The 17,495-nt window shown below is 51.7% G+C and overlaps 2 protein-coding genes across 2 annotated transcripts in view; one reads left to right on the forward strand and one right to left on the reverse strand.

Moving 5' to 3' along the window:
* The window catches only part of LOC146764282 (uncharacterized), a 220,504-nt gene that overhangs the window by 18,097 nt on the left and 184,912 nt on the right, over nt 1-17,495 (reverse strand). The window contains 2 exon segments of the mRNA XM_085564993.1: nt 1,221-1,770; nt 1,773-2,091. Coding sequence (XP_085421119.1) covers nt 1,221-1,770; nt 1,773-2,091 — 869 coding nt within the window.
* LOC144248755 (olfactory receptor 14J1-like) lies at nt 14,960-16,436 on the forward strand. The gene has a single exon (XM_077790747.2). The coding sequence runs from the start codon at nt 15,171-15,173 to the stop codon at nt 16,101-16,103; it is 933 nt and encodes a 310-aa protein (XP_077646873.2). The 5' UTR covers nt 14,960-15,170; the 3' UTR covers nt 16,104-16,436.

Below are 17,495 nucleotides of genomic sequence, written 5' to 3' on the forward strand. Positions count from 1 at the left end.
TGTTTCCAGCCAACAATCTCCTTCAGTCTGTCACAACAGTCAACATTGGTGGTGAAATCCCAATATGGCCATTGCTATGGTCAGTTTCCATGGCAACCATCCCCAGCCCCTGTTGCTATGGTCAGTTTCCATGGCAACCATCCCCACCCCTGTTGCTATGGTCAGTCCCTGGGCAGCTCCATGGAGATCCCATGCCAGGGCTGGTTGCCATGGACACCAGCTCAGGCCTGGAGCCGGAGCCCATTGCCATGGCAACCATTGGCACTCCCATCCCCAGGGTCATGGATCCAGAACCACAGAATTGGCTGAGCTGGGAGGGACCCATCAGGATCCTCGAGTCCAACTGCTGGCCCTGCACAGGACACCCCAACACTGCCAGCCTGGGCCTGGCAGCGCTGTCCAAATGCTGCTGGAGCTCAGAGAGCCCTGGAGCTGTGACCCTTCCCTGGGGAGCCTGGGCAGTGCCCCAGCAGCCTCTGGGCAAAAACCTTTTCCTGAGATCCAACCTAAGCCTGCCCCGACTCAGCTGCAGCCACTCCCTCCACTCCTGTCCCTGGGCACCAGAGTGAAGAGGTTCCTTCAGCCCCATCCAGAGACCCGCTCCCAAGGCTGCTGCCATGGCCACCAGGGCTGGCATCAGCTGGGATGCTCGGTTTCCACAGGCCGGGGTTCAGGAATGGGATTCCTCAATTTCCTGCTTCCGCTAAAACTGCCCTGCCATTTGTTGCCCTCTCACTTACCATGGAAAGCACAAAAGGCAAATATTCCAGGCTGGAATAAGAATAATTTACGGGGAACAGCAATGAGATAAGGAACAAACAGAAACAGAAAAAATATTGACAACAGAAGGGATAAGAATAACTATTTACAGGGGAAAACTACATCACCATCAATTGTATCATCCTGGCCACGTGTTTCCTCCTGCATGGAAAGGACACCTGTCTCCTCAGGGAGAGAGAAAGAGTCCCTTTCCTGCCCCTGGCAATGACCTGAGGTGGGAGTGAATGTAGTGACAGGGCCATGGCCAGACCCTCATGTCCTTCAATCCCATATCAGGTCATTGGCAGGGGCAGGAAAAGGGACAGGTGTCTTCCCAGCATGGATAACAGGGAACATGGATCACCAGGGCTCTTCCCAACAGGGTCCTCCAATGGGGGATGAAACTGGAGCAGTGCACAAAGCTCTTCCTGCAGCTGGAGAATTTTCAGGACTTCCCTTACTGGTGGCTCCATTGGTGTTTCGTCAAGTGAGATCTCTGGGTGAAGCTCTTCCCACACTGGGGACACAAGTAGGGCCTCTCCCCAGTGTGGATGCGTTGGTGGCTGACAAGGTTGCACTTGTGCTTGAAGCCCTTGCCACAGTCGGGGCAGAGGAAGCGCCTCTCCTCAGTGTGAATCCACTCATGCAGGAGGAGATGGGAGCTGCTGTGAAACGTCTTCCCACAAGTGGGGCACATGTAGGGCCTCTCCCCAGTGTGGATGCGCTGGTGTGTGACGAGGGTGGAGTTTTGCTTGAAGCCCTTCCCGCAGTCTGGGCAGCGGGAGGGCCTCTCATCCTTGTGAATCCGCTGGTGTCTGAGGAGATCAGAGATGCTGCCAAAACTCTTCTGACACTCGGGACACTCATAGGGCCTCTCCCCAGTGTGGATGCGTTGGTGGCTGACAAGGTGAGAGTTGGAGCTGAATCCCTTCCCACACTCCCCACACTTGTAGGGCCTCTCCCCAGTGTGGATGTGTAAGTGGCTGACAAGGTGGGAGTTGCAGCTGAGCCCTTCCCACACTCCCCACACTCGTATGGCCATTCCCCAATGTGGATCATCAGGTGTCGTTTCAGATTGTTGCTCTGCCTGAAGCTCTTCCCACACTCCAAGCACTTGTAGGGCTTCTCCCCATCAGGAAGCTGTTCAGGGACCACCAACTCTGAGCTCTGGCGGAAGCTCTGCCCACCTTCCTGGCCCAGAGTGGGTCTTTCCTCCTCAGAGCATCCTGGGCTGGGCTTGCAGCCCCTCCTCCTGTGAGATCTCCAGGGATTTTCCTCCCTGTTGGATTCCTGCGCTGTGGAGTTGCTTAAAACGGCTTCTTCCATGAGGTTCTGCTGCAGGGATTTGTCTTTCCTGGTCTCCATCCTCAGCTCCTGCTCTGGGGGAGGAAGGACAAGGAGCGGATGGGATTTGCCACATTGCCAGAGGGAAGGGCAAGAAGATCCCCCCAGTGCATCCCTGGCAGGAGGGCACCGGCAGCGGGACTGTCCAGCAGCCGGGGGCCAGGCTGGGCTGGGAGATAGAGCAGGAGAGAGGGGGAAAGGGGCACTGACTTCCTCCTCACCTGCCTCAGTGTCCCAGGGCATCTTCCTCTTCCTCGCAACCTTCTCCTCCATCTGGTGAACATTTGGGTACAGGAAATCCTGTTTTGGAAGGAAAACAAGGGATGAGTACAGTGAGTTTTGTACAGGTTTGAAGGCAAACCAGGGGGAGAGTCTAAGCCAGAATGACAATTGAATAAGAAATCTAAGATCATGGCAATGATACAGAAACACTGGCTTAACCTGACAGAGTCAGGATATAACCTGACACCCCGTTGGTCAGGGTGGTGGTAGCAGTCTGATGAAATGGTGGCTGCAGTCCAGCTCGAGTGATGAACGTGATTCTGTCAAAGCAGTGATCCCGTAGAAGGGTCTGGTCTTCCTCTGAGGGTCCAGTGGTGGTTATGGAGTTCTTGTCCTCTGGGAATCCAGTAGGCAAGGTGGTTGTGGTGTTGCAAATGGTGAGATTATATCCAGGTAGGAATACTTGGTTCCTCCCCCTGGGCGGAGCATCCCACAATGGGATGATGTAATTTTATCAGTGCTGCAGTGACACTCAATGGCCCATTAAGAGAAGATGGCCCTGGAGGGCGTTATCAGGGCTGAGCCATGGAAGAGATAAAGAACACTGCCCCACCTGTTGATAACAGTTTATGGAGATGGGGACTGAAAACACTTTTGATTACATCTGACACTGTAACCTAAAACAGTGAGGCAATCCCTGCTCGGGGTGGGGGGTGAACACCACCCCCCTTACCCAAACTGGCTCCGGTGTAAAACCTCCACCCTGGGAAGGCCACGCACACAGGGGACAATGTCACACTTGCCCCGCTTCTGGGGAGAGCTCTGTCCCTGTCACTCCCTTGCTTTCTCCCCTTTTCTCTTTCTTTCCATGTCTCTCTTAATTTTGTTAAAATCACTGGAAGAAAGGGAGCAAATTATACCAACGAGAATGACAAGGATCATTCACCCCAAGCTGAGGAACACAAGGCTACTAAAGTCCTACAAGAAGCCCAGCTCAAGTAGCTAAATTCCCAAATAACTCCTGAATTCATGGGCTTTGGGGGGAGAAGAATTATTTTCTTGCTCCCTGTCACCTTTGTGACAGGTACACAGACCTTTCCCATTCTTTTAATAATCTGTATTGGGAAAATTTTCCTGATTTCTTTTTTTAGAACCGCCAGCATCTGAGTTGGAGCTGTGCTGGAACTCATGAAATTTGGAATTGCCACAGAATTGCTTCTGTTGTTGGTTCATTAATGTTTGGGATTTATTTGCATTTCCATCACAAGTGACTTGTGGGAAGAGCAAATCTTCCTCAAGGCATTTTATGTAGGGTTAAGTTTAATTTCTGCTGAGTTTGTTTAGTCTAGTGCCCAGGGGATGCTCAAGGGATCTCTGGTTTTGGTTTGGCCCTAATTTTCTTCTGATTCGTCTTTTTCACTTAGAAACACCTGAAAAATGACTAAAATTATTATTGACCAGAGATGTCAAAAGTCCCACCATTTAAGAGGTATTTGAGGTGGAATTTACTGTTTGGGAACATATTCTAGAGGATTTGTGGGTTCTTGGGGGATATATGGGAGTATTCTCCATATCTTTGCACTCCAAAATCCAAGGTGGGTTGCACTTTCACCTCAAAATGACTCAACCTCCCAGGAAGCCCCAGAGTCTTACTCCAAACTGGCTACATCCCACCTCAAAATGGCTGGTTCCCACCTCAGTCCAGTGCCAAAATTACTCGATTCCTCAGCCTACAGGATGAGATGGGGTTGGAAGGTGATCGGGAGAAGTGAGATCCAAATTTGAGGTTGTGGGATCAGGATTGTGTGGGGCTGGGTGGGTGTGATTTATTTTGATAATAAATAAAACGATCAGAATTACTGATTTCTGTCCCATTCATTTTCCATCAGTTCTGATTTGCTTTTCAGAGGGCCGCCTTCTCAGCTGATTTTGTTTGTGTCCTCCTGTCCCAGACTGAAAAGCAAGATGTGTTCTATTTGCCATCTGTATGGCAGTTGTGCTGTGTTAAGTGGGCAGCTTTTCCTTATCTCTTCCACAATCAATCCTCCCTCAAAGGAGACATCTGCTGATAATGGGCTATTGAATGTCACTGCATGACTGATAAGAACTGTAACATCCCATTGTGAGATGCTCTGCCCAGAGGGAGGAGCCAAGAATTCCTACCTGCATCTAGTCTTGAGATTTGGCCCACCAACACAGATTTTTCTGCATTGGATTTCCCATAGGAACAGCTGCCTTTTCCTCTTCAGAAGAAGACTCCCATTCCTACAGGATCACTTCTCCAACAGAACCACACCTGACACTCCTGGACGACTGCACCCACAATTCCAATTGGACTGTGGCAAGTACCCTGTCCAAAAGGGTATCGGGTTATATTCTGACTCTGTCGGTGTTATTTCAGTTTACTGCATTGTTTATTTTATAGTTCTGTTTTCTTCCCTAATAAAAAACAGTCATTCCTGCTCCCATATTTTTATCTGAGAGCCCCCCTTAATTTCAAATTTATGACAATTCTGAAAGAGTCTACATTTTTCCATTTCAGGGGAGGCTCCTGCCTTCCTTAGCAGACACCTGTCTTTCCAAACCAAAACACCTCCTTTCTCTCCTGCCTTCCTTTGCCTGCTCTGTTTCTCTCTCAGTGCCTCCTTTGACCCAGGGCTGCTCCCACCAAAGACCCTGCCCTGATTTAATTCCCAATCCATGAGCTACAACAACCATGGGTGAAGTGAGGGAGTCTGGCAGTGAAATGTCACTCTAAGATCTTGCTCCACTTGGCTTTTGGCTCTTCCATAAGAGCTTTGCCTTCAAGGGCAGGAACATCTTTTCCTGGCTGGGAACTGGAATTCCAGCCCCTGGGAGCATGTGCCATGGATGCCAGAGGGGCATTCCCGAGGCTCCCAGGGTGTTGCTCCTGCCGTGCCTCCCAAGGAGCTGTGCAGGGCAGGAGACAAGGTGCAGCAGCTGTGCTGGTTCTGAAGTCCCACAGCAGCCCCTGGTTCCAGGAGTTTCCACACTGCCAACAGCGGTTCCTGTGTTCCCATGATGTCCTGCTATGTCCCCATGGATATTTGGTGTCATGAAGTTCTTCAGTGTCACAATGGCCACCTCGCTCCATCAGCTTCCACAGTGTCCAAATGGCCTCCTTGGATGGGCAGTGTCACCATGGACCATTGGCTCCATGCACCCCCGCTGGGTCACCATGGACTCCTTGGTTCCATGAGGTTCTGGGGGTGTCTCCATGGTCTCCTTGGATCCACAGTGTCACAATGGACCACTGGATCCACGTGGCCCTGCTGTGTCACCATGGCCCCGTGGTTCCATGGGACCCCAGGGTCACAACTGACTCCTTTTTTCCATGTAACCCCCTCAGTGCCAAAATGGCCCCTTTGTTCCATGGGGAACACAAAAGATTTATAAAAACATTGAGCAAATCCTGCTTAAATCACGTGGGAACATCGGTTTTCATTCCAAAGAGAGTTTAAAGGTGTGGATGGCACCAGCAGCTTCCATCTGCAACAGAGATCCAGGGAAAGGACAGGAACAGAGAATTCAGCTGGGAGGCTCAAAGAATTCTGCTTCCAGTGATCATTTCTGGTCACACTGTCCCTTGTAGAAAGGTGACACCATTCCAGGCAGCCTGTACTGAGCAGGTGGCTCGTGAGTGGGGTTTGTTGTTCAGGAAACCTGCTCAGGCTTTTCCATTCTTTCTTTCCCAACAGGAAATCTTCTCCTGGGCCTGTGTACAGGCAGAGCCCTGAGGAGAGCAGGTGGGACACGGTGCAAGGGGCTGGGACATGGAGCCGCAGAGCTCAGGGACAAGGTTCTGCTGCAGGGCACAGGGATGTCAGTGCCAGGTGGGCGATGTCAGACATGGTGAGGCTGGGGGTGAGGAGCAGCTTGTCCAAACAGGATCAGCCCTCAGGGGGCTCATTCTTCTACATGCCCAGACCTCCTAATGAGACAGTGAGCATCAAGGTCACCTGGGGAATGCTTCTATCAGCTCTTCTCTGAACTGGAAACAAAGAATACTCACTTGATTAAAGAATAAAATTAATGTAGTGCACTTTGAAATCCTCCTCCTTACAAGAACTCCAAACAGACTCCTATCAGCTGCACAAGTTTTGGAGATTTGCACACAATTGAATGAAGACAAAGCGTCCCTGAGGGCTTTCTTTGTTTTGATGATCCCCAACATGGATTTGGGCCCCTGTCCAGGACCCTCAGGCACTGAGAGAAGGCTGAAGAAGCTGCTCAAGGAGTCAGAAGCAAAGGTCCAAGTCCCTTGGAGCATCACTGGGCCCCACTGAGGGCAGGGATTGCCAAAGGCTCCCAAGGACTGGTGAGAGCAGATCCTTGAGGCCAGGATTGCAGGGAGCCCAAGGCTCAGAGCAGGGAACTGCAATGCTGAGCAAGGCCTGGGGTGGCTGGGGGAAGCAGAAAGGCCAAGCCCTGAGCCCAGCCTGGCACAGCAGGGCCTGTCCCTCACGGGTGGCTGGGGCTGTTTGTGGGGCAGGGGGATGTGAGGGGCAGCAAGGACAAATGTCACAAATCTGTGTGACGCTGCAGATCCTCATGGAACCAAGGGGCCATTGTGGCACTGTGCTGCCTCATGGAATCAAGGAGACCATTTTGAACACAGAGACCCCAAGGAACCAAGGGTCCATGGTGACCTTGTGCAGCTGCAGTGTCACAGAGGAGCCGTTATGACACAGCAAGGGCACACGGAGCCCAGGGGCCATTGTGACACATCAGGGCTCTGTGGAACCACGAAGCCATTGTGACACTGCAAGGCCTCATGGAAGCACGGGGCCATTGTGACACTGCAGAAGCAAGGGGAACATTGTGACACTCCAGAGACTGATTTATCCAAGGAGACCATTGTGACACTGTGGGGTCCCACAGAACCAAGGGAACATGGAACAGGTCTGGCTGGCTGGGCCTCCTGGGGAGCACCTGACAGGTCTGGCTGACCTTGGCATGTCGAGGGCTACTTCTCGTCAGCCCCTGAAGCACTGGGGTGTCGGCCTGATATTTTAAGATTTTCTAAAACCTTCTGAGTTTACATTCTTGTAGCAAATTTTCTCACGCAACTTTCTGTAAATAATTTATTGCTTTGCATTCCTTCATAGAGGAGGGGAAATTTGATGGATGGTAGTTTTGTCCAGTATCATTGGAGAGGTGGCACTTTCACCCTCCAATCCACTGTCACCTTTGGAAAACTATAAATGTTGGAGTCGGAAGTAAATTACATTTCTTTTACCGTCACATACACAAAGGTGCCCATCATGTCTTCTCACGTCCCATAGTGACATTGGGGCTCTGGGCTTTCCTTCCTATGGGAGAGAACTATTCTTCTCCTCCAGGGGCCTATAGCCAAAACTGGAATTCCTCCTCCAAATTTCCTTATATTACAAGGATTGTTTATAGATGAAATCTGCCAGGAGAGACAGATCTGGCTGCCTTGGCCACTCAGGGGCCACCTCTCATCTGCCTTTCAAACACTGGGACCATGTGCTTTTCTTTATTATGGGATAAAAACTATCCATCTCAACCAGGTACCCATGGCCAAAATTGGGCATCTGCCTCCGTATTCCCTATATCCAATGATAGCTCCCAGAAAAATGATGCCAGGAATCACAAATCTGGCTGGCCTTGGCTTCCTGAGGGCTGGCACTCATGTGCCTCTGAAACATTGGGGCTCTGTGCTTTCCTTCCTAATGAAAAAACTCTTCTTTCTGTCTAGGTGTCCATGGCCAAAACTGAGATTCCACCTCCAAAATGCTCTATGTCCAAGGATAGCCCCTAGATGAAAGTTGTCAGGAGAGAGAGGTCTGGCTGGCTTGGCCTAAGGCTGGCCACATCTCATCTTCTTCCAGAACTCTTGGATTTTGTGCTTTTCTTTCCTATAGGAAAAAAACATCCATCCTGAGCAGGCGTCCATGGCCAGAATTGGGATTCCACCTCCAAAACTCTGTACATCCAACGATTGCTCCCAGTGAAATCTGCCAGGACAGACAGATTTGGCTGCCCTTGGCCTCTTGGGGATGCCTCTCACCTGCTTTCAAAACACTGGGGTCAGTGGTTTCCTTCCAATGAAAAGACCTGTCCTTCTTCTCAAGGTGTTTATGGTCAAAATTGAGATTCCTTCTCCCAAATTCCATATATCCAAGGATCTCTCCATGACAAAAGCTGCCAGGACAAACAGGTCTGGCTGGCTTGGCCTCTCAAGAGCCACCTCTCTTCACTTCTGCCTTTGAAACACTGGGGCTCTGTGCTTTCCTTCCTATGGAAAAAAAACTGTCCTTCTTATCTACACAGAAATGGCTGAAATTTGGGTTCCACTTCCCAAATTTGCTCTATCCAAGGGTTGCTTTCAGACAAAAGCTACCAGGACAGAGAAGTCTGGCAGGCTTAGGCCTCTGCTGGAAGCCTTTAATCTGTCCCTGAAACACCGGTGTTCCGTGCTTTTCTTCCTGTGGAAAAGAACCAACCTTCTACTTTGGGTGTCCATGTCTGAAATTGGGATTCCACCTCTAAAATTCCCTATATCCAAGGGTTGCTCCCAGCCAAAATCTGCCAGTACCATCAAGTCTATCTGGCCTTGGCCTCTGGTGGCTGCCCCTGCCACACTGGGGCTCGGTTCTTTCCTTCCAATGGAAATCACTGTGACACTGTGGGCACCTCACGGAACCAAGGGGATCATTGTGGCACCACTGGAGCCCATGGAACCAAGGGGCCATGGTGACACCGCGGGGCTTCATGGACCCAGAGACCATTATGACTCTGTGGGGCCTGATGGAACCATGGAGACCATTCTGACCCTTCAGGGCCTGGTGTCACCAAGGGGGCATTGTGACACCTCAGGTCCTCCTGGAAGCAAGGGACCATTGGGACAATGTGGGGCCCCATGGAAGCGAGGGAACATGGACCAGGTCTGGCTGGCTTGGCCTGCCAGGGGTCACCTGACAGGTCTGGCTGATGTTGGAATGCCAAGGGCTGCCTCTCATCAGCTCCTGGAGCAAAGGGGATATGTGCTTTACTTGCTATGGGAAAGAACCGTCTGTGTTCAGATGCCCATTGCCAAAACTGGTATTCTCCCTAAACAATTTCCTGTATGCAAGGGTATGTCTTAGGAAAAAACCAGCCAGCTCTGGCTGGCCTTGCACTGTAGTGGTCACCTCTCATCTGCCCCTGAAACACTGGCGCTCTGTTCCTTCTTTCCTGTGGAATATAAATGGTCTTCTTGTCCATGGTCCATGGCCAAAATTAAAATGTGGCCTCCTAAAGTCCGTATATCCAAGGATTGCTCCCAGACAAAAGTAGCCAGGACAGACAGGATGGATTAGCCCTGTCCACTGGTAAATTTCATAGACCATGAGCTTAATATTTTTATTAGAAAACACCTTGCAGAGGGCCAGAGATCTCCCAATGAGAGGTTTTGGGGGCTTGGGCACATGAGCACTACACATGGACAAGTTACAGATGAGAAAGCCTGGCTGGGTCTCTCTCCCTTCTGGCCCCACAGAGGTGCCGAGGCCGGCCCAGCCCCGTCTCGGCTGTGGGGCCGGGAGGCTCCTGCCGTGGGGCCGGGCCCCTTCCCAGGGAGCCGCCAGGCGCCATCGGCTGCCGGGCAGGGCAGGGGAGGCCGCGGGGCCGAGGCCGGGCCGTGGCTGCGGGTGCTGACATCTGGCCCTGCCGAGCCCTGCCCCGCCGCCAGCCCGGGCCCGGCCAGGATCCGCCGGGCCCCAGGAGCAGCCCCGGGCCGGGCCAGCTCGGCCAAGGCTCTGCCGCCCTTGGGCTTCGCCCGCAGCCGGCGGGCAGGGCAGGAGAAGCCATCGGCCCCGGCCGTGCTGCTGCTGGGCTCTGGCCTGGCTGCTGAGATCCTGGCCCTGCCCCAGCGCGGCCCAGCCTGACACAGCCCCAGCGCAGCCGCTGCAGAAACCTCCATGGCAAAACAGCTCCGGCCGCAAGCACCGAGCCCGGCCGGGCTCACGGAACCATCTGCAGCCCCGGGAGATATTGACTCTGCCAGTGCTTCCATCCTCCCTCCAGTGAGAGAAAAGGACACAGGGCAGGCACACAGAGGAGCAACATGGACACACCGAGGGCAGGGAAGGGGAAGTTGAGTCCCACATGGGAGGGATGAGGAGATACCTTGGTCTTGGGGCTGGAATTCTCTGGTAAAGCTGTGGAGAAGGATGTCATTGATACATCAGACTCTCTTTTTGCCTATAAGGCATTGAAAATCTTATGTAGTAGATATAATTTGCACCATTTCTAATATGATGTATGTGATATTGAATATTTGTTGGAGTATAAACATTTGAATTAGGACTCCCCCCCCACCTCACAAGCGAAACCTGGTGCATGTTGAAGCCAAATTTACATGTCAAAGGATGTCGCTGGGCAGGAGATGGGCCATGTCTGGAGAGATAGGGGGACTCCAGGTGCTGATGTCGTGTGAATGACCCAAGATGGATATCATGGAAATCCTTGGACAGATACATGTGAATACAGTGTTCTGGTAAATTACATCAGGGGATTAACTAACACCTGACACTGAATTGTTCTTCTTTATCACCAAAACAGAAAATCTCATTAACATATGGACTCTGAATAAAAGAAAAGACTGACTGTCAAAGTCTTGGCCTCAGGCAGAATTTTCCCTATAAAAACTGTTTGTGCCAGGATGGAGGTGTGTGGGCATAGAGGAAAACCTCTGCTGAGGCTGACCTCTTTGTTGCACACCCAGGGCCAACCCCGGGCTCAGCTCTGTTCTTTCCTTGTGGCTGGCTAGATAGAATCTAATAGCAAAATAAATATTTTATTTTTTCATATTAATTTGGCTGGACAATTTTTCATTTATAACAAAAAGAATGGAGAGATGACTTATTCAGTAAAGGCCCCCATGCTAAAGCAAGCAAGTGTTGCAGTAGCTGTGATCGCATGAGAAGTTTGAAAAGAAAGAGCGATGAGGCCCTGTGCCCTCAAGGAGAGATCACATCTCTTCCCAGAAATGAAGATGATTTCAGAAACAGGTGAAGAGAATATTTGCTCTTAAACAGCTCATCTTTAAACTAATATCCCATAATTTAACATGGGCTATAAACACAGCTGTGGGAAAAGCTCTGAAAAAATGGGAGGGACTTGGCAATTACAGATTTTTCATGGCAGCTGCTATTCATGGAAATGAAAAGCCATGAGATAACTGTTTTCTTGTGGAGAAGTCTCCAAACATTAACAAGAGTAACTTTTCCCTCTCTTAGCTGACAGAAAATTTTAGGTTTGGTTTCTTTACATTGTCAGGTTGTATGGAGAGATGAAGTGTTCTGAAAGTTTTGTTCTGATTCTTATTACTCTTTTATTTAGTTACCACTAATAAACTTTTCTTTAGAAGTTTAAACTTTTCTTTTAAAGTTCTGAGCCCACTTTTCCTTTTTCCTAATCGTATCTCAGAGCATTAAATGAGTAAGTATATTCTATTGAGTGCACTGGTAATTAGCCAACACTGAACCCACCACACTAATTAATGCATTGGCTGAGAAATCTCAAATTGGTGAAGCAAAACCACTACAGAAAACTTCCTGATGAACTGCATTAGAGCAGAGGGAAATCAAGATAAAGCCATGTTTTTTCAGGACTTGCTTGATCCTAATGAGCCCTGTGGTGCATTTGGAGCTGAGCCCTGGAACCTCAGGGCCTGAGAGGAGATTGCACAAACCTTTCCCGAAGTCAAAGTCAGAGGAAAACCCCAAAATGGTTGGAGTCTAAAGCATTAATGGGACCCACAAAGGTCCATCTATACCACAGGCTCTTAATAGAGTCCTTGGAGGAGAGAACTGGAGGCCAGGATGGCACAAAAACCTCTCAGAGACTGCAAATGACACAACTCTCAATGTGGAAAGGAAAATCCAAAGTACCTTACAAAAGTTAAGAATATCAAAGTATTCATGAGCTCCACTGAGTGTCAGTACAAAGCTCTCAAGGGACTCATTAATACAGATAATTGGGGCCATGATTGCACAAACCTCTCACAGAGTCTGTAGCAAAAGGGAAATACTAAGTACCTTAAAAGAACTGAAGTACCTTGAAGCATTAATGGGCCCCACTGAGTGTTGTTACTGACAAAGCCTCTCCAGGGACTAATTACAGCAGATAATTGTGGCCATGATTGCAGAAACCTCTCAGAGACTCCAAAGCAAAAGCCAAACCCAAAGTCCTTTGAAAAACCTGCAGTCCCTGGGCGCATGAAGGAGCCCCCAGGGCCATTCCTGACCAAGACTCCCCAGGGACTCCTTCCAGCAGATCCTTGAGGCCACTGGGATGTGGGCTAGGGGGGGATGCTGAGGGCAGGACCAGGGGGTGACAGTGCCCAGCCTGGCTGGGGCTGTGCCAGGAGGCCCCAGGGCCTCAGGACAAGGTGTCTCCTCACAGCCCTTGGTGGCACAGACCCTGCTGTGCCCCAGGGCACCAAGACTTGGCTTCTCTTTGTCCCCACCTGCCATCAGTGCCTCCAGTTCTCTGATCTGCCTGGGGCCTGGGGACACTTTCTCAGTCGTGTCCCTCAGTGGGACCCATTAAAAGTCAGAGAAACTTTGGAGTTGGATCCTGACTTCGGGTTCTCCAGAGGTTTCTACAGCTCCCTCTGAGGGCCTGATGTTCAGGGCCTGAGCACAAAGCCCCAGAGGGTCATTAAAGTCCTTGTGCTGTGTCTGTGCTGCTGAGCTGGGCCGGGCTCCTGGCACAGAGGGTGATCCTGGTAACCAAGCAGAGCTTCAAAAGCACATTTCTCTTGCTGAGCAGCTCTTCTGCCAGCCCAGCAGGGCTGGGGCACTGCCTGCAGCCAGCCCGGGCACAGCACAGAGACACAGAGAGCTTCAATCAGTCAGGGCTGGGAAGGGGCTGAGAAGTGCCTGGGGCAGAATCACTGCCAGCCCTTGGCACAGGAACCTCTGGCTGCAGGACAATGCAGCTGCAGCTCCTGGAGAGATCTCCTAAAGCTGGAACATTACAATGCCCACAGAGCCTGTGAGTGCATTCTCTGCTCATCTCCTGTGCAGAGCAGCCAGGGGTGCCCAGGGCTGTCCTGCAGAGCAGGGTCCTGCAGCCCAGGGCGCTGTGCTGGGCCAGGGACTCTGCTGCCTGCCAGAGACAGCTCTCAGCCGGCCCTGGAGCTGCTCCCAGCGCTGGCCAGGAGCTGTGGGGGGAAGGAGCCACTCTGAGCAGGGCAGGTGCTGCTGCTGAGAGGGGCTGGCTGGGGCAGGGCTGCTCCCAGCTCCAGACCAGCCTGGGCTCAGCTCCGGAGGACACTTCCCAAAGAAGGTAAGCCTAGGATTATATTTATATACTTAGAAAACTATAATCCTTTATTATTGCTATAAAAGTCTTGATTAACTCTCTTAAACTCTTACTGAACAATATTAAACTGTTATTATATATCTCTATATCTATAATATTTAATTAACTCTAGTACATTTCCTTATGGTTTCTCTTAGAATTTAGAAAAATAAACTGACTGTATAAATTCATTTTTGAATATTATGTAGTCTTTTCAACATGGTGAGGACCTAAAAGAAGAACATTTTGGGTTTTGTATGCCAGCAGTGATAATGAAAACTGTGGGAAAAAGGTCTTTGGACCTACACCAATGTGTTGAGCCAGGGGTGTCTAACTAGGACAAGTGAATATCCTTTTGAATGTCCTTGTTAAATATCATAACTAATCAACCTTAATGAATTGTTGAAATCAGGGGCCGGGTGTGCCTCATCCTCACTGGGACACCTGGAAACTTCCAATAAAGGTCTGGTTTTTACTTTACTGTTCTAACACTGTTGCAAGGGTCCTTTTTTTGTCTTTTGATTATAGGCAGCGGGGGGATGAGAGAAGCAGAACAGGAATTGTAGTCCCAGAATGACAGAACATTGTGAGTTGAAAGGGACACACAGGATCATCAAAGGAATGTTTGAACATTTACAGAGACTCCAGAACTGTGACTTTGGGTGGTCAGTGTCTCTGCTGGGAGCCTCCCAAAGGGCCTTCAGCCACTCCTCAGCCCTGGGCAGCAGCAGCATCACCTCTGCAGGGCCCAGCAGGGCTCTCCTGAGCTGCCCTTGCCCAGCTGCACACAGAGCCTGCCCCAGCCAGGGCCCTGCACACAGGCAGGTTTCTGTAGGGCCGGGCCCAGGGCACACAGGGTGGGATGGGCTCTGTGAGCGCTGGCAGGGACAAGGCACCTCTCAGGAGGGGATGTCCAGGCCCAGGGAGATGCTCAGGGAAGCAGAGGGGGCTGGACAGAGCAGTGCTGGGGGAACAAGCCCATCCAGCCCCTCACCTTCCCTCGGCCACAGGGAATCCTTTGCCTCTCTCAACTCTCAGTGGCAAACTCTGAGTGCAGCAGGAATGCTGGGGATTTCTGACCTCAGAAAGCCAGCAATGGTGTGTGGATAGGGAAAATATTCCCTACATATTTTCCTTGCTGTCCATGTCCTCCAGACTTGGTAGTGCAGATGGTACCAAGCTTTTCTGCATTAGGAGTGATTCCCCTGACAAATCCTGAATATACAGCCTTGTCCCTCTGCCACATGGCCACAAACCCGGGGCAGCAGGGCAGGGATGGCTCCTCGAGAGCCCCCAGGCACAGCCCTGACTGCTCCTGGCACACTCAGCCAGCACAACTGGACCTCAGGCAGGGACCTGGGTGAAGGTTTTCCCAGAGCAGGAACAGGGGTGGGTGAGTCCCAGCAGGACAGCCTGCAGGGAATGGCCCAGGTTTGGCTCCAAGCAGCCTCTCCTGACTTGTCCTTGTCCTTTATCCATGAACAGGTGCCCATGTGCAGCCACAGCAAATGTCCAACAGCAGCTCCATCAGCCACTTCCTCCTGCTGGCACTGGCAGACACGCGGCAGCTGCAGCTCCTGCACTTCTGCCTCTTCCTGGGCATCTCCCTGGCTGCCCTCCTGGGCAACGGCCTCATCATCAGCGCCGTAGCCTGCGGCCACCACCTGCACACGCCCATGTTCTTCTTCCTGCTCAACCTGGCCCTCAGCGACCTGGGCTCCATCTGCACCACTGTCCCCAAAGCCATGCACAATTCCCTCTGGGGTACCAGGAACATCTCCTACACAGGATGTGCTGCTCAGGTTTTTCTGGTTATCTTCTTCCTTGGATCAGAGTATTTCCTCCTGACCATCATGTGCTATGACCGCTACGTGTCCATCTGCAAACCCCTGCACTACGGGACCCTCCTGGGCAGCAGAGCTTGTGCCCACATGGCAGCAACTGCCTGGGCCAGTGGCTTTCTCAATGCTCTGATGCAAACAGCCAATACATTTTCCCTGCCCCTGTGCCATGGCAATGCCCTGGGCCAGTTCTTCTGTGAAATCCCACAGATCCTCAAAATCTCCTGCTCAAAATCCTACCTCAGGGAACTTGGGCTCATTGCTGTTAGTGTGTGTTTGGCATTTGGTTGTTTTGTGTTCATTGTTTTCTCCTATGTGCAGATCCTCAGGGCTGTGCTGAGGATCCCCTCTGAGCAGGGACGGCACAAAGCCTTTTCCACCTGCCTCCCTCACCTGGCCGTGGTCTCCCTGTTTGTGAGCACTGCAGCGTTTTGCAATCTCAAGCCCCCCTCCATGTCCTCCCCATCCCTGGATGTGGCCCTGTCAGTTCTGTACTCGGTGGTGCCTCCAGCCCTGAACCCCCTCATCTACAGCCTGAGGAACCAGGAGCTCAAGGCTGCAGTGAGGAGACTGATGACTGGATGCTTTCAGGAACATTAAACTGCTGGCCCATTTCAGCAAATAACTTTTAATAAAAGTCATTTTGATACTTGTTGGTTTGGTTTTAGGGATTTTTTTCCTTTGGGTTTTTTTTCATATTTTCCACAAAAAATGTAATTGATTGTGCCATTTCTCATTTTGTTTCTCTTCATCTTGCCTTTGGCCACAGACTCTGTCAATGAGGGGTTGTACTATCACTGGCTTTAAAGGAACTTAAGGATGTCCCAGCAGTGTTTTCTGCAGAGATGCCCTTTTTTTGCCTTCTCTGGAGCTGCAGCAGCAATGTCTGTGTGCAGAGCTGGGGCAGATCAGGGCTGGCACAGCAGCTGTGCCCAGGAGCAGCAGCACTTGGTGCTGCCAGTGCTGCTCCCGTGGCCCTGCCCCGCTGCCCTGGTGGCCCTGGTGTTGCTGCAGGGCCTGAGTGCTCTCGGGGCCGGGCACAGTCCTGGGGGTGGCAGTGCCGGGGCTGCAGCAGGGACAGGCCATGGGCACTGCTGGGGCACCGCTGACACCTCAGGCCAGGGCCTGGGGGCTCCAGGCTCCTTGCCCAGGCTCTCTCAAGAACACGGCCAGGCCAATGCTCAGCACAGAAAACCCCCGTGAGCACGGGGAGGCCTCATGGAATCATGGAGATCATCAAGTCCAACCTGTGCCCCGACACCACCTTGTCTCCCCTGAGCCTCCTCTTCTCCAGGATCAACAACTGCAGCTCCCTCAGCTGCTCCTCACAGGAATTGTGCTCCAGAGCCCTCCCCAGCCTTTTTTCCCTTCTCTGGACATGCTCCAGCCCCTTCATGGCCTTCCTAAATTGGGGGGCTCAGAACTGGACACAGCACTCCAGGTGCTGCCCAACCACTGCCCAGGACAGGGGAAGAATCACTGCCCTGCTCCTGCTGGCCACACCATTCCTGATCCAGGCCAGGAGCCATTGGCCTTCTTGGCCACCTGGGCACACTGCTGGCTCATGTCCAGCCTTCTGTCCATCAGTCCCTGCAGGTCCCTTTCTGCCTGGCTGCTGTCCAGCCCCTCTGTCCCCAGCCTGTAGCGCTGCAGGGGTTGTTGTGGCCAAAGTGCAGGACCTGACACTTGGACTTGTTAAACCTCCCCTTGTTGGGTTTGGGCCCTGGATCCAGCCTGTCCAGGGCCCTGTGCAGAGCCCTCCTACCCTCCAGCAGATCCACACTCCCAGCCAACTTGGTGTCACAATGGTTCCATGAGGCCACAGAGAGTCCCAATGGTCTCCATGATTCCATGAGGCCTCCCAGTGTCACAATGTCCATTTGGTTCCATGAGACCCCTTGTTGTCACAGAGTCCCTTGGATCATTGGGCCCCACAGTATTACAATGTCACCATTGTCCCCCAAGGCCCTGCAGTGTCACAGTGGATCCTTG

The sequence above is a fragment of the Lonchura striata genome, chromosome 35 (assembly GCF_050655825.1).
Source record: "Lonchura striata isolate lonStrDom1 chromosome 35, ASM5065582v1, whole genome shotgun sequence".
Lineage (NCBI taxonomy): Eukaryota > Metazoa > Chordata > Aves > Passeriformes > Estrildidae > Lonchura > Lonchura striata.